Here is a 16,286-nt window from a genome sequence, read left to right on the forward strand (position 1 = left end):
ACGTTGTAATTTAATAAACCATTCCTAGGTTTATTACTTTCAATAAGAGTGAAGATTTAAAAGCTTTTTGTTGCAGCAGAAGTCAAATAGAGATCTTTTTTAGTTCATCTTGAACAAGCACTCTGGAGGAAGCATGAACGCACAGTTGCACGCTGGACTCTCTGACGTTACATGGCTGCAGGATGAAGCAACAGAACGACTGACAAGCTAATGCGATCCAGAGACAGCAGTAACGTATAATAATCCATTTGTGCTGAAACTGTCAGTGGAGGAGCGATTCAGTTAAGCGGCGATTTCTGAGCCTGCAGTTTGCGTTCCCATTTATCGCGTCCAACCTCTAAAGTTCTCCAGCATCACCAGCTACAGGTATGGCAGACAAACCTGGAGTTGTCGTTTCTTCTGTGGGCTCTGTTGGGCTCTCTGTCTCTGGCTGTGGAGTGGTCTCCACGGTGGGCGGGATTTCTCCAGGCTGCACCTCCTCTGGTTCTGGATTGGAATCAAAAACAGTCACATCGCATTATTTCTATAAAGTTCTTTTTGCCATTTGATAAGATGAGGAATAACCGTCCCACGCGTCACCCACCGCTCTTTGCGTCCGTGCTCTCCTCCGTCGGAGGGATGACTTTCTCCTCAGCTGTACTGTTGTCGCTGCTGCTTTTCTCGGAGCTGGTGCTGTTCTTGGGTTTGGCTTTAGCCTTAGGCTTAGCAAACTTGGCCTTGTTCAGCAAGTAGTTGACTTCTCGATCCAGCAGAGCCAGTTTGGACTCAATGTCTTTGGACAGCAGGATCGGCCGTTCTGTCAGGGAGCGCTTTTCCTGCTCTGCCAGCGTCTCGTTCTTCCACGTCTAAAGCACACACATGACACACATGTAGCTGAATGTACTCAGACCGATGGGCAGCGACCTGATCTATGTGAAAACAGTTTTAAAATGTCTCAATATCTGAGTAACCAGGATGATGCTGGAGTGATGTCATAGGATTATCTGGACTTCAGCTACCAAGCTACATAACATCAAGTATCAATTACATTCAGGAGTAGAGGTCGACAGAGGCCGATATTTTTACTGGTATCGGTATTGGCCAATACACGGTGCATTCGCAGATACATATATATTTTCCCTGGCAAGATTTACAGGCAGACGTATTCACAGGTAGCCCTGTGCTGCTGTGGATGCTGCAGACCCGTGCAGCCCATACATTTCCCCACCGCCACTAACAGAGTGTGCACAGCTGGAAAGTTCTTGTGGTCTACCTCTTTTTAACCTGTTTATTTTGTATAAAGGACAGTGTAAAATAATTTTGAGTTTAATTACTTAATGCCTATGTTTTGGTTAAAAACTATTAACATTTGTTATCATTGTGACATTTCTATCACGTAAATGGAGGGAGAAAAAAGCAGTATCAGCTCCAATTATTGGCTCAGAAAAATCGGCAGCACATATCGGCCATTGACCAAGGAATTTGACCCAAACTTGAGATATGCTATGTGCTATGTTTGAGTTATGTTTTTTGAGTTACATATTTGGGCCCTACGTAGATTGCATGCTTTTTCAATATACACAGTGCCACACTACTTATAATTATATGCTTATAATATTACAGTAGTGTACTAGATCAACAGTCTCTATAGTGACAAGACAAGAGGTCTGAAATAATGTAAACTAGACGTTTAGTAAGAAATCATTCTGAATAAATGACACTTAACAAATATGAAAACCTTATTCAGTCAAATAAAATACTATAAATTTCTAACCTGTGAGTAGTGTGAAAATAATTAGAAGATAAAGATACAACATACCGTGGTGTCATTGATGACTTTCTCCAACATATTCAGCTCAACTTCAGTAAAGATCTGGTCGTCCTCTGGAATCAGCTTGGCGCTCCTGCAACAAGAAAAACTCCTCAGTCATCACTGCAGGTCCAGCCCATACATACAAACACACATACATATACAGCATAAAGCTTCACAATGCATTTCTGTTCTCACCTCAGGAAGAAGCTGGAGGTGTTGAGCAAACTGTCCAAGGCGTTGAGGCGGTCTGGCCATTTGCGTCGCTCCTCCACTCTGAAGAACATGTCCTTGCACAAGCTCTTCAGCTGAGACAGCTTCTCTCTCAGCTGTTTGGTGGTGGCCGCGTAGCCCTCCTCGTCCATCCACTCGGACGCCTCGCTCAGCTTGGCCGAGATCTGCTCCTTCTCCTCCTCGGTCACCACACGCTGGTAATCCTCCTGGTACAGCTTGTCCTGGAGGGGGCAGTGTTTTTAGGAGCGGGCATGGGATTTAGGAGACCTCTGTACTCTCAGAAAGGCTCCTGTAATACTAGTAATAATAATAATACTTCTACTACCACTAATAATACTACTATGGATAATAATATTTTTAATAGCAGTTTTCGAAACCAACTGAAATAAAAATAATCAAATTCATAAATGTGTTTTTCTGATTTGTGTTTACAAATGTTACCAAATGCTGCAAGAGAAACGAGAATGGAGCAAGATAATCATTCAGTTGTGATTCAGACTAATGGAAGTCCCATTTTTGAAGATAAATGAAAGAATAGCACGGAAATACATCTACATTTACTGTACATGTACAGGAAATGACTCCAGAAGTTGTGACAAGGCAGGAGACGGTGGTTTGGAGATTAATCTGTGGTTACTGTGCACAGCAGGGTCAATGCCAGGTTAACTGGAAATGTTGATTGTATTGAGAAGGCAGACGACAACCACGTCTCAGATTTCTAATTAAACATTTTGAAAAGCAGAGAAACATCCCAGAATTCTGTCGAGATGACGACAGAATAATAAGACGGGAGAAAATTCACCTGGGTCAAATTTATCAGATTAAACTGATGTTAGCTTGTATTCCCTTTATGCACAGACATCCGTGTTTTATTCTTAATGGTCATAATGATTATTACCTGTGTCTCAAAGATGAAAGCTTCCAGGCTGTTAAGAGTCTTTTCCCTCTCCTGTTTGGCCAGATCTCTGTTTGTTAAGTCTTGCAGCCTGAGAAAAGATTCACGTTTTAGTTGATAAAAACCACAGGACAAACAAGATGGGAACAAAAAATAAAAAAATCTAAATAGCTTTACTTCTTTTTAGAGGAAAGGAGGTCGTCTGTAGTGGGGTTGAGGATGTCGTTGATGACCAGTTCCACAGCGACGTCTTCAGAGATCTTGCTCTTCTTCTGAGGCTTCGCCGTCTTCTCCGCATCCTTGTCCACCTCAGTTTTTTCTGATTTGTCGCCATCCTTTTCCTCCTTCACCAGAAGAGTTACAACTACTTTAATCAACTTTGAACCGACTCTACAGAGGATGCTTTCCCTTAAATATGCATTTTTCACTGAGTGCGATTCATAATTGAAAGCTGCTACATTAGCTGCTGAATTCACAAGCGTTTCATACAAACAGCTGGTCTCACCTTGGCCTCGGGTTTGCTGTCTGCCTCCTCTGTCTTTTCCTGGTTTTCCTTTTCGCCCTCGGGTTTCTCTGGTTCGTCTTTCTTCTCCTTGGCGTCCTCCTCCTCCTTCTGGCCCTCCTCCTTCTCGTCCTTTGAAGGCTCTGGAGGCACTTCCTCCTCGTCCTGGAGACACCCAACCAAATCAAATCAACTTTGTTTGCAAAGCATTGTGTTAATCTAGAATCATGTCCCCGATGATCTGATAAGGACGGGTGCGGTGCTCTACCTGGACAGGTTCAGTCACATTTAAGGTAGGTTCTGAAGATCCTCCTCCAAACAAGGTGGAGATTGTGTTACCCAGTTCTGAAAGACAGCAAAAATGATTGATTTATATACACACACTAACACTATAATACAGGCAACTAAAAAGGTAACTAGTCAAAACATGAAGAACTTCCAAAGCTTTCCTCCAATGAATTGTTCAAAATCCTGGTACAAAGCAACAAGTCACCGTCTTAAAGATCATCAACAGGGGATCGCAAGTGGTTATTATACAGCAGAACTGGCTTTATTACTAAATTCAGGACTCTATTTTAGTATTTGGTGTGAAATAACAAAAGAGAATGACATAAAAGCAGATACAAGTAGTCAAGATGAGTGACGTTAGATATCATATCATATATATATATAGGTGTAAAGAATGGAGAAGTGCAGTTTTTGCAAGCATGTGAACTGTGGGATGAGCTACGTTCGCATTATAACGCATTACAAAATGTACAAAGCTAACTAAGTGAGCAGAAAGACGGGTGATGATTGAATCTATTAGGAAAAGTTTAGAATTTACCTGAGGTTTGCATGTGCAAAAACATATGCAAACGTCGTTACACATGCAAACTAATGACAAAGCTGGTCTACCAAGGGGACGCAATGAGAGCTGCACATGTCAAATGGGCAAAGTAGCGTGTACAGTCCTTTTAGCGTGTTTGGATTAATGAATACGCATTTGTTTCTGACAGAACGCGCAAAATACTGGAGCGGAGAATATGTAGATAGATATTTAGCACACGCAGAGTGATTTACCGAAGCTGAAACTGATTGTGGTGAGTGTTTTTTGCGACTTTATTTAGCGCATTCAAAAGCCTCAAAGTCTTAACTGGTACAGCAGTGGCATAAATGGCTACGGTTATTGTTGTGAGGAGGAGGCGTAGGCACACCAAAAAGCAACGGAGATCTTCTCTGCTCACATATTTGATACAGCAGAAGCAAAAATGATTGAGACATATCAGCTGCGCCATTCTAGAGCCACCGGTTTCATTTGCTGAGGTTTTATTATGAGCGACTTTTTCCTTTGTTCTTCTTCTTGTGTCTTGCCATCTTGTCAATTCCATCCAGTGTTTTTCTTGTTTATTTGTCAATTTAGCGCCTCTTATTTGAGATCTTAGTAAATTAGGCCAAATTACAACATAAAGCTGAATGAATAACACTCTCCAGGAGGTACGAAAGTCATTATTCAAATCATAAAGAGAAGACTTGACAAGTGCAAAACATTCATAAAATCCTCAAGAAAAGAAAAAAAAAAAGATTTGATAATTGCTGAACATTTAAGCCAAGTATTCAGATGGCTCATGTTGATAGCATAGCTTTGCATTACATTTAAAAAGTTACTCTTGCTTAACTAACTGCGTCTGTGTAGTTGTGTTTGCAAAACCTACTAGTTAAAGTGGATTCCTCTTCTTTTTCTTCCACGATGGTTTCAAAGACGGACTCAACCTGTGGATGAACATTCAGACAATTAAATATTAACTTCAAACCCTGGTGCAAACAATGAAGCTGATTTACAATACGTCTGAATTTTATTGCTCTCGAGTTTAGTACATTATCACACACTGGCTGGGATTTCAGTTTGTCTCACTGATCTCAGCTTGTTTCTTTAGGTCTGGCAAAGTCCTCATAACAAGAAGCAATATATCCATCATCATCATCATCATCATCATCTACATACCCAGACCCACAGTTCTTGTGCTTAAATTATTCATCATAGTGTAACTGACCCGATCCAGCAGAAGAACTCCGCTTTCATCCATGTTGAAGTGAGCTTTGATTCCTTTCGACTCGGCATCTGCATGTTTCTGGAAGCTGCTGCCCACTCCAGACAGCTTGACTGTGGTCAGGTTCAGAGAACCGAACACACTGCAACAAACAAACAAACAATCGAGATGAGACTTTCACTCAAACACAATTTGATCAGAAACACAATGATGGGAAAAAGTTGAACAGACCCGTTTTAGTTCCCGTTTTTTAACCAAACTTTTACCAAATGATACTATTCATGTTTTAATTTACGATCACCAGCAGCTAACGTCACATGCACGTCTATAAGAGGAAACACAACCAAGCACAGACAGAACATGGAAATTCTGTCCAGGAATTACCCCAGATGATATCCGCCAGGTTTACTGGTTGGTTATAATAGGTTAATACAGTTCTCAAGCCAGGAAACATTCAATTTAATGCGCCTCCTTTCTTGACAATAAACCCGGATCCACTATGTGATGGACTTCCTGCCTGAACGATTCGATCTACTCATACTGACGCAGTTTCCAAGTGGGAAAAATATAAAACCCGCTTGGTGGAAACACCCACAATGACGTGAACTGTCGCGATCTACTGTGGAGCATGTCCAGTGGAAATCAGGGGTTAGTGGGAGCTTTTGCCACATCTTATCTCTGTGGGATGACCTTCTCAGTTGATGTTACCTTGAGAACAAAATCCAGGAACCCAGCTAAACATTGAGCATGATTTAAGAGTGGCAGTGGAAACCACTAATGGAGGAAAAAATTCACTTGCTCACCTGCCTTGACGAATGGATTTGCTTTGTTGTTTTGTGTTGCTTTATTGCAAATGACTAAAACAGTGTTTCATTATTTGTTGTAATTTTGACTACTGTACTTTCACACTTTTACTTTCAGATACAAGTTATGGCACAACTGCACTTTTATTTTCTTTTGAACTTTGTGTTATTTGGTGTCATTGATTTTCATTTTGTTGTGAAGTAAATTACTTTGTGTTAGTTTAAGAAATGTGTAATTGGTCAGGATTTTTGTTAGGATGACTGGGGCAGGTGGGGCTTGATAACTCCCCCTTGTTCAAAGTGGGTAATGACCAAAGGAGAAGCACTGGATTAATATCTGATGTTCGAGTGTCGGCTTGTTCAAGAAACACTGAGATGCGTTGAGGTATTCCACACAAAGAAATGTATTTATGTAATCTGGTGCATATATGTTAAGCGTGTGCTTGATAACAAAGATAACATATTATAAATGAAAACTGCTTTTAATGCCACTAACTAGTTGATCTAATTGGGTAATGGACTAATGCATGCACACTCTGTTAATAGGACCTCAGCCTACACCGCAGTTTGGGAAATCAAAATTGACAAAAATCCCAAACATCCCGGAGGAAGAAAAAGCAATACATACAAATAGATGTATAGAAATAGATAGATGCAAATATAAAATGAAACTAGCAAAGATGGATAAAGAGACGGTCAAGATCCATTTAAAGTTAAGACACTTTTAGAACAGATTGTGAACAGAAGTGATGGAAACCACTTTAATAGGAATTAAATATTTTAGCCTGTTTACTGCCCTCCAATATATTGTATATATTTGGGCATTGGTGAAATGAACTGAATGTGCTGAATGAAAAGTGTTTTCGAGAGCTCACAGAAGCAGATTAAGCAAAAGCCAACCTGAGGTCCTCCTGACTCAAGAAGCTGAGGTCTCCGTAGTTGATGTAGAATTCGAAGTCGTCGTTGTAGCGGTTGAATGTGATGACTTTCCTCTGGGGGTAAGGTGCCATCCTCTGGAACAAGATGCGTTTGTTGTGTTTCACGGTTTTCACTCCCTCCTCCTCCTCCATCTCGCGGGTGAACTCCACCTAAAACAATGAAACGTGCCGCGGTTAGCCTTAATGTCAGTTGGGTTCGGAAATTATTTTTTTAATCAAAGTCAGGAAAAAAAAAAAAGTGGAAAAAATGCAGTGTCCTACTAGCCTCCCCCCAAAAACTATATTATACCAAAGACCACTTGTTTCTCCACCAACTGTTAAAATAGTCCTTTCATGAAAGCCATAAGAAATTTAAACTATTGTTATTTAAACCTCATGCAACCTGCCCAAATGGACAAAATTTTCCTCTTCATTTGGCCGCCATTTTGGCTGTGCTAGTGCATATGGCACAATTTTTTGTAACAAAGTCTATCTTTACACAAATTTTGAAATTAAAGAAAATTTTATTCTAATAGGTCAACAGAACAATGATTTTTTTTTCTTCTTGTAACCTCAGCGGACAAAAATGTCCATGTCCAAAAAATGCTATAAAACCTTAACAGATTAATATTTTTTTCTGATTTTTTCCTGCATAAATCTCTTAAACCACTTCAGTACTTTGCAAAACTACCAAAAATTCATTTTGAGGAATTGTAACCCTTTAAATGCCAGTTTGATTACTGGCATTTAGTAATCAATTTCTATTTTCCATAAAACTAATGTTGGGTGGCTGGGGCATATTCTTTTCAGATCAGTCTTGGATATGACCAAGATTATCTAAAATATTGACTTGATTGCATTATGCATAGTTTTTGTGTAGCATCAGATTTAAAATTTACTCTTGCAACCTTAGCGGACAAAAATGTCCCATTGACTTCCATTATAACTACATTTTTTGATCTCTCAGCCTTGACACAATAAAATCTTTCATTCTGGAATATTAGTGTTTCATTCATGAGAAAAATGGTCAACTTTGTCATTTTTAGTGTTCAACACTAAAACCAGCCATTTCCCCACTATAGGGCCTATGCATAAAATGTTTGTTATTTCATTAGATTTGTGGTTGTGTTATTGAGATTAGCAGGCTATTATGAGGTGTGCTTGTGCGCTGGAGTCTTGTCACAGATCGTTTGGAGCTCGGTTGTTGTAAAAAGGCGCCTGATCGTAAAATGAATTCCAGCAGCATAAGGAACATATGGTAGTAGATGACCTTCACTGACCTGAATGGGGAAGACAGCAGCATCTCGGACCAGGAAAGGTTTGACTTTGAAGGCCTTGCTGAGGGCGGCAGCCTGGTACACGGCTCCCATGGTCGCTGCCTCATCTGCATTGATGTTCTTCCCCAGCTCCTCTCTGCACAGAAAACACACACAATTACAACCGCATTCCCAACTGCATCTCATCCAAAATAATGTCGTATTAAAGTTGTGAAACAGAGTGATTCTTTATTTACATGTTTCTAAGTGAAACTTAAAAACATCTTTATGCTGACACTTACTTTCCCACAGCTTTGAGCAGCACTTCCTGAACCTTGGGGACACGTGTGGAGCCACCGACTAGGATAACTTGCTCTATTTCGTCCTGTTGAAGGAAATACGACGGTAACAAATGACTAGTACGTATTTACTTACATCACATGATGATATAATTTCTATACCAACTTCTATTTTATCCTTTTAAATCAAGGTCAACAGGTCTGCAACTCTAGGTAGCCCAATTTCCTGATCTAAATCATTGAAGCTTCAACACATTAGAGCCAGAACTAAATAAAAAAAAAGTAGCATAGATGTCCACCACTGCTAGTGCTGTATCTAAATCTTTTGTGGCGTTCAATGTCAATGTATCAACGTCTCCTAAAGGCAGAAACCTTCTCTGTACTCAAGCTTAAGCAGAGACATGCAGTGAGAATACTGACCAGCTTCATTTCTGAGATAGCGAGGGCGTCCTGCACTGGACGAGGAACTCTTTCAAAGAGGTCGGCACAGAGCTCTTCAAACTCAGCTCTGGTCACCTTAGCTTTGAAGTCGATGTCGTCCATCAAACCTTCCACCTGAAACAGAGAAAAGAAACAGTCTCACCGAATGAATATCACCTTGATTTTAGTTCAGACATCCGACATTCCAGTGAGATACACAACGAGGAAGACGGACGAAGTCTCAGTGTTTCCAGACTTACCTGGGCCATGAAGTCCGCATTTGCACTAAGCACAGTTTTGAGCCTCTGAGCTTCTTTGAGGAGCTTGGCCATGGCCCTGTGGTTCTCCCTCACATCTTTCTTGCTCTTCTTCTGCTCATTGAACAGTTTGGCCAGGTGGTCCCGGAGTCGCAGGTCCATCTCGAAGCCCCCCAAGCTACGATCAAACCTGGAGCCAGAACACGAGAAGCACCGGCGTGAAGTAATGAACATTTTTCACAAAAATCAATACACAGGCTTTAGAAGCTCCTTTAAGATCCAAGTCTATTGAGGTATATGCTGTATGTTCTTTAGTGTTCTTTCAGGGCCTGTGCCTCAGAGCCAGACAGATAGCGGGTGAACAACGTGACCTCCAGTAGATAAGACGTACAAAACAAATCTACACCGTGTACTCTTCTACCACTCTCAGTGCTTTGTCTGCGATGTGAGGCCATTTGCAGATGCTGCCTTAAACACACAGAAATTTCCACCACATTCATTAAATGTGGAAAATGAAGGCTTTCATAGCTCAGACCGTACGGCACACTGCATCTAAAGACCCCGACAAAACTAAACCCTGACAACAAAAAGAACCTTCTTTCAGAATCCCTCTATATTTCTTGATTGACGTCAGTGGGTTGACAATGATGAATTGATTATATAACTACACCAAGTCCTGCTGAATGGTGAATGTACCAGTTTTCACAACGTGCTTAGTATTGTTTTCTTCATATATTATCTCTATATTAATAACACATATATTGATCTTTTAATCTTTTTCAGAATATACACATTAAAACTTGTAATTTTATTTCACATTGACATCATTCATGTCAGAGAAGCAACCTCTGGTCACCGTCCTCTTTTAATCGAATGCCACATTCAAATTCCAGCTACCTGTGAACTTTGTGTTTTCAGTTCTCACACAGATCTGCGGAGCATCTCGAGGATCTGAAAGTTTGTTTTGACACAACCTCTAGCTCCTGGCTGCCCAAATCTGGGGCCCGTGGGCCAAACTTGGGCAGATGGGATTATTCTTTCTTCTTATTATCTTTTTAACAAGGTCGATTATTTTGCAGTGTATGTTGTACGATTGAAGTCTGTATGATTAATGGGAGCATATTACTTTATTTGTTGCACTAGTAAGTGCAGTACTGATTTAATGTTGTGTACCATTTTACAAATTCCACTAAATGTCTTTGTATTTGAAGACATAGGCACAAGGTCTAGTAATGACCCATGTCTGTCTACAAATATCTTATTCAAAGAAGCCAGTATTTCAATATTTTTTAATATAAATATGAAGCACAATAACCAGTGTGATTCATTTTTCAAAATTATTGTGTGATGTTGCTATATATACCCATATTTAACTTAATGTACTGCAAAATTAACATTTCGGCCCACAACCCTGCTCCCAGATTCACTTTTGCCCCTCCACTGGGAAGAATTCGGGCACCCCTGCTCTCGCTAGATGATCACAACTTTGATTGAGTTCTAAATGTATAAGTTCAGGTAGATATTTACCATTTAAATATTATTTCATCATCTTATTTGAAGCACATTTCTCATCACTTATTTGAGATCATAGGAGGCCGGTCATACGTTTCAGAAGCAGCATTCTCAGTAGACGAATAAATGCACTCACCCAACACCTCGGATCTGTAACTGGGGCTGCGTGCCAAACTCCTTGGTTTTCACTGTCTGATAAGTGACGATGGTGGCGGTCGTGCTACCAGAGCCCATGTCATAAAACATTATATTCTGAAAGGGAAAATCAAAGACAGAGGTGAGATTAGGCCTTTACCGCTTTCTGATTATTCAACAGCTGAGTTTGCTTTTCTACACGATTATGTTGATAGCGATGCATCCGGGTTGATATTATGTAAAATAAAGCTGCTTAGTATGCAGGTCTTCAGCTTCAGGTCTTCAGCTGGGCACTGCTGCACTTTTTAAGGAAAGGTTAAACCAGACGGAAAAGTGCCTATTTTTAGTGGAAAGTTAATCCTCATCTGGTACTCTAGTGGGTATGTGGAACAGCAAAATGGTGTAAATGGAAAGAGTACAGTGCACGCGTTGACGGTGATAAGGATGTTTCCCGGTGCACCGGTGTGACTCATTCTGGATAAAAGGAGTTCTGTGGTTAAGGGTAAACGCCAAATGTGGTGGTTGCCTGCACAGAGTTAGGCATTTGAAATCTTTTCCACGAGCCACAACTTGTTTTTCATAGAAACAAATGAGGGTTTGACTAACACCTGGCAAAATCAGAGAACCATGAGATGCTACTCCTCCAGGAAACAGGACCTTTGATACGACTCAGTACATAGGGCTCATTGAACCTTTTGGATTTACCATTTGTAATTCTTTGACAATGTGTTTAACAATAACACCTTCTACATATGCAGATGTATCATCGCTGAGAATCAGCTGTGAGATGGTCAGTGAGAAGGTAATGTAGCTTATTTCTTGAAGCTTTACAGTCGTAACTCTGGGGTGTTCAGAGGATGAGGCATTGAAAGATTACACTCAGTTGGAACTGAAGGGAAATGGCACCAAGAGTTAAGACTAGGAACATTATGACTACCTTCCTAATATTGTGTGGGACTCAGGATGTTGTCCACATTAATGCCAGGTCCAAATGTTTCCCAGCAGGACATTGTATTTTCTTAAGATGGTCGATGTTATTTACTTCTACTGTCCGTGGTCATAATGTTGTGGCTGACCTGTGTACTTTACTATGTTAAGATTAAGCAATATGATGATGTCAGTTAATTTCCTAACTAATTACATGTTAGCTCGTTAACTTGCTGCAATCATTTGTAAACAGAAGCTTTGACCCCGTTTCTATGGTTACCCACTGTACACACAGGCTGAGCCAGCACATTCATTTACAGCAGTTTCCTATCAGAGGAACATTAGAAGTTAATATGGATCATTTCTAATACTCCATAAAACCATACATATAAGTGGAATGCTGAACGCCCACCTTGGCCGTGTTGTCGATATCTTTCCTCCTGAAGACCCCATAGTTTAAGGCCACAGCCGTGTTGTCGTTGATAAGCTGGAGGACCTTTAGACCTGCCATCTGCGCGGCCTGCAGAACGGCCCTGCGCTCCGCCTGGTTGAAAAAGGCCGGGACGGTGATCACTGCATCTTTGATTGGTTGTTCTGTGAATTAAGAGATATAATTAGGAGAGAGAACAAAAAAGAAACGATGTGTTGGATATCACATGTCCTTCAATGATTCATCTTGTTTCCATCAGGCAAAGTGACCTGCAAAGTCTTGAGCCAGTCCACGGGAATAATTGAGCACCATCCCAATGAGCTCCTCGGGTGTGTACTGCAAGTCCCTGGCAGAAAAAAATAATAAAATAAAATTAATAAATAAAACTAAATTAAGTATATTTAACGTGTCTGACTAGATCAGTGCAACTTCAGAGTTTCTCTCAATAATCTATTGATAACTTTTTACAGGATCACATTGTAGTATGAATACATACCCTTGATCATAAGGAACAAATGCGTTTAACATACATTAGTGTAGGCTAAATTTGAAGATGTAATCTGCAAACTGTTAAAAAGACTCAATCTTGCAACAGACTAAACAAAATATTTCATTTATTCAGGTACTGTAGGATAGAATAAGGAGTGTCAGAGGACAATAGGAAGACTTACTCTGAGTTTTTAAAGTAAACTGTGCCTCTCACTGGGTCCTCCAGCAGCTGGTGCTCAGGGAAATGTTTCTTGTAGAGCTCCACCTGGAGGTTGCCGTGCTTTTTACCCAGGAGGCTTTGGAGATGTCTATAAACAGTTTTGGGATTCTTCACCGACTGAAACAATGTAAACCACATGTGACCATTAAAAGCACATCAGGGGAAGAAGCAGAACAGTTGAGGCCGTACAGTTCATCAGATACTTGTGTTATTTAGGACATTTTAAGTGAGAAGTAGCCGTACCACTCCTAGTGCACCGTCTCCAAAAAGCCTTTCATTCTCCTTGAGACATACAGCTATGGGTGTTTTCCTCCTCGACTCCCTGAGGAAAAAGGCATTTATCTTCTTTTAGAAAACAATCTTCTCTTAACTTCCATGTGACTGCGTACGGCATGTATGTATGGATGCAGACAGGTGCCCCTACTCACTTGTTGAGGACAATCTCCATGGGCACACCTGGTTTCACTATCGCTATTTTCATCCATTCGCTCCCCATGTCAACGGACATGACAGCCACGGTCGCTAAACAAAATAAAACAAAAAACAGAGGGACGTTACTGAAGATGTTGAGGCAGACGTGGGATCAGACGCTGACCGACAACGGCAGCACGCATTCACCGGTGAGGCTGTTTCACAAAACTTTGCCTCTGTCCGTGAGCGCTGATGAAAATCCTATTACCTGTGTGGGAAGGCAACATTGCCAGGACAAGGCAGAAGAAAGCAAGCGGCGCCAGCTTCCTACCCGCCATGGTGACCTGTGAAGATGAGCAGAGGAGAAACAAGACAAATTAAACAAGATTTTTACTCCATATGGCAAAACGTTCATCCCATCCAGGTGAATGCACCTGTGCAGTGTGACACTAGAGGACTTGGGGACAAAACTGCTCTTGATGCTTCTCCACAACATTACAAAGGAAGGTGCATCATCCTCCTCCTCCTCCAAATCAAGGTGAGTGCCTGGACAATGCCTTGGCCTCTGATCAAGGATATGCAAAGCACCTAATGCACTTGATCCCACCCACGTAGGTGTAGGCAGTTTCCAAACACGTGGCATTAATATAATCATTGTCAGGCTTAAGGAGGATGGCTGAAGCCTCAACGAGGAAACACGTACCGACGAGCGGAAACCGTGGGTTTTCATCTCAATTTCTGCGCGAGAATGATGTGTAGCCGGAGCAAGTGAACACATCACAAAAAAAAAAAAAATGCACTGCACCTTTAGCTGCTAAATAAATAAAGTAGGATGTGTACACACAGCCACGTCTAATAAAACAATTACTGTCCAGCATTGCACTCATAACCACCTCATATCGTTCACATGTGCGCGGCATGCGCGGACGTTTCCAGATCATAGGAAGCAAGAAGACACAGCTCTGGCATAAGTTGACAGACACTGTTAGCTAGCTTACAACCATCAATGTGAAAGCATGACTGACACCGAGCTGCTGCTGCTGCTGCTGTGCCAGGGCAGGGGCTCTCTGTGTCTTACCTTTCTTTCGCTGGTTACACACTGAAATGTGAATGGGCTCGCTAGCAGGCTGTGCTATTTAAGGGTGGACTATCTGTCTCGTTTCGACTCGTCGATTCAGGGCTTCTTTGTTGCCCACACTCAGTAGTTTTGGTTCCCCTTATCGCCGGCTTGCTCTCAGCGGTCGGGCCCGGGACGCGGCGTCACCTCATTGGATCCACGGAAGCCGCTACCGGCCCGGAGAAAAAACCACAATCAAGTCAGGGTCAACTACACCCACTACTTCCGGTTACAGTCTAAAACACACGTCGACAGCACCGACACGCAAGGCAGACTGCAGAGCTATTTTCAGGATACAAGCTTGGCAGTAATGAAGAAAGGTGATTCGATATCTTAGTAAGAGCGCGGTGCATTTATAAAAACGAAACAAAAGCGAAACGCGTGTCATTTAACGGGAGAAATGTGTCGCGCTGAAACACGTCCGTGCTCTTATTGTTAAAGGAACACGTACTCGCTTCCGGGCTTTAACTTTGGTTGACTTTGAAGCCTGGCGCAACAAACCAGAAACGACCCTTCAATTCAGAGCCCCGCCCAGCTGGGGTCCACGCACTGGCCCCTGATTGGTCCACGTGAGGAGAGCGACGCCAAAAACACGACTCTGGCCAGATCTTATTGGTCCACGTCCAGATAGTGGGCGTGCCTCCAATGACGACATTTATGAGTGGTGGATGTTGTAACTGTTATTATGATTGGTCCTTTGTTTTAAAACACAACTTTTCACCCCATTAATGATATATGGAAAAACGAAGATACACTATATGAACATAAATCCCTATTTATTGATTACTGATTTAATAATGACATTGTGTACGTAGCTCAACTTTCAACAAAGATGTGTCTTCTCTACTAATATGACAAGTTTCTAGCAGAGTCTTACCTGGTGACTTTGCAAAACTTTTTGGAGCAATCCCCTCAGATATTTGTATGTTGTTTAGATCTCAAGAGTGGAACCCCAACATTTATCCATGTTATCTGAACTGACACCCCAATTGGTAAAATCTGTTTTTCTTGTAACTCCGGTAAGAACAATGTGCAAATGTGCTGATATCGTTCATAAAGTTAGAGAATTTTAGTTTAGAATAATTCATAATTTATGTGAGATAAACATAACACGAGTAAACACAAAAGGCAGTTTTTAAATGAAAAAATCCAAACCTACATGGCCCTGTGTGGAAAAACCTGTTTCACCCTCTGTTAAAACATAACCTAATTGTGGTTTATCACAACTAAGTTCAGTTTCTCCAGCCACATCCAGGCCCGATTACTGCCACACCTGTTGTCAATCAAGAAATCACCTAAATAGGACCTGCCTGACAAAGTGAGGCAGGAATTAGCAGCACAACATGGACTGGAAATTACTGTAATTAGAGCTGGCTCAAGAAACAGAGTTTGAATGTAGTAAACCTTATTAACCCATGCAAAAAAAAAAAAAAAAAAAAAACCCTCTAGCTTTTAATTTGGTTTGGGGGCTTTAATGCACATAGCACTTTGGGGTGCGGTCAGGATAATTTGAATGGAGAAATTATAGAAGACAATGATAATTCCCATTGTTAAGCTGGGTAAGGATCCAAGTTCAGCAGGAAGCTGTCGACATCATCTACATCTCAAATTATAAATGAAAAATTAAAATACTATGTAGAAAG

The 16,286-nt window shown here is 41.2% G+C and overlaps 1 protein-coding gene across 1 annotated transcript in view; it reads right to left on the minus strand.

Moving 5' to 3' along the window:
* The window catches only part of hyou1 (hypoxia up-regulated 1), a 16,710-nt gene extending 1,830 nt beyond the window's left edge, over positions 1-14,880 (minus strand). The window contains exons 1-23 of the mRNA XM_047607147.1: positions 14,605-14,880; positions 13,795-13,870; positions 13,544-13,637; positions 13,359-13,437; positions 13,078-13,232; positions 12,676-12,752; positions 12,389-12,570; positions 11,051-11,166; positions 9,406-9,592; positions 9,146-9,280; positions 8,729-8,811; positions 8,451-8,583; positions 7,154-7,341; positions 5,454-5,592; positions 5,115-5,172; positions 3,689-3,765; positions 3,424-3,585; positions 3,096-3,262; positions 2,922-3,009; positions 1,988-2,244; positions 1,799-1,883; positions 584-845; positions 382-486 (exon numbers count right to left, since the gene is read on the minus strand). Coding sequence (XP_047463103.1) covers positions 382-486; positions 584-845; positions 1,799-1,883; positions 1,988-2,244; positions 2,922-3,009; positions 3,096-3,262; positions 3,424-3,585; positions 3,689-3,765; positions 5,115-5,172; positions 5,454-5,592; positions 7,154-7,341; positions 8,451-8,583; positions 8,729-8,811; positions 9,146-9,280; positions 9,406-9,592; positions 11,051-11,166; positions 12,389-12,570; positions 12,676-12,752; positions 13,078-13,232; positions 13,359-13,437; positions 13,544-13,637; positions 13,795-13,864 — 2,899 coding nt within the window. The 5' untranslated portion in view covers positions 13,865-13,870; positions 14,605-14,880. The remainder of the gene's footprint in view (positions 1-381; positions 487-583; positions 846-1,798; positions 1,884-1,987; positions 2,245-2,921; positions 3,010-3,095; positions 3,263-3,423; positions 3,586-3,688; positions 3,766-5,114; positions 5,173-5,453; positions 5,593-7,153; positions 7,342-8,450; positions 8,584-8,728; positions 8,812-9,145; positions 9,281-9,405; positions 9,593-11,050; positions 11,167-12,388; positions 12,571-12,675; positions 12,753-13,077; positions 13,233-13,358; positions 13,438-13,543; positions 13,638-13,794; positions 13,871-14,604) is intronic.
* Between the last annotated feature and the right edge of the window lie 1,406 nt (positions 14,881-16,286).

This window comes from Mugil cephalus, chromosome 15, assembly GCF_022458985.1.
Source record: "Mugil cephalus isolate CIBA_MC_2020 chromosome 15, CIBA_Mcephalus_1.1, whole genome shotgun sequence".
Classification (NCBI taxonomy): Eukaryota; Metazoa; Chordata; class Actinopteri; order Mugiliformes; family Mugilidae; genus Mugil; species Mugil cephalus.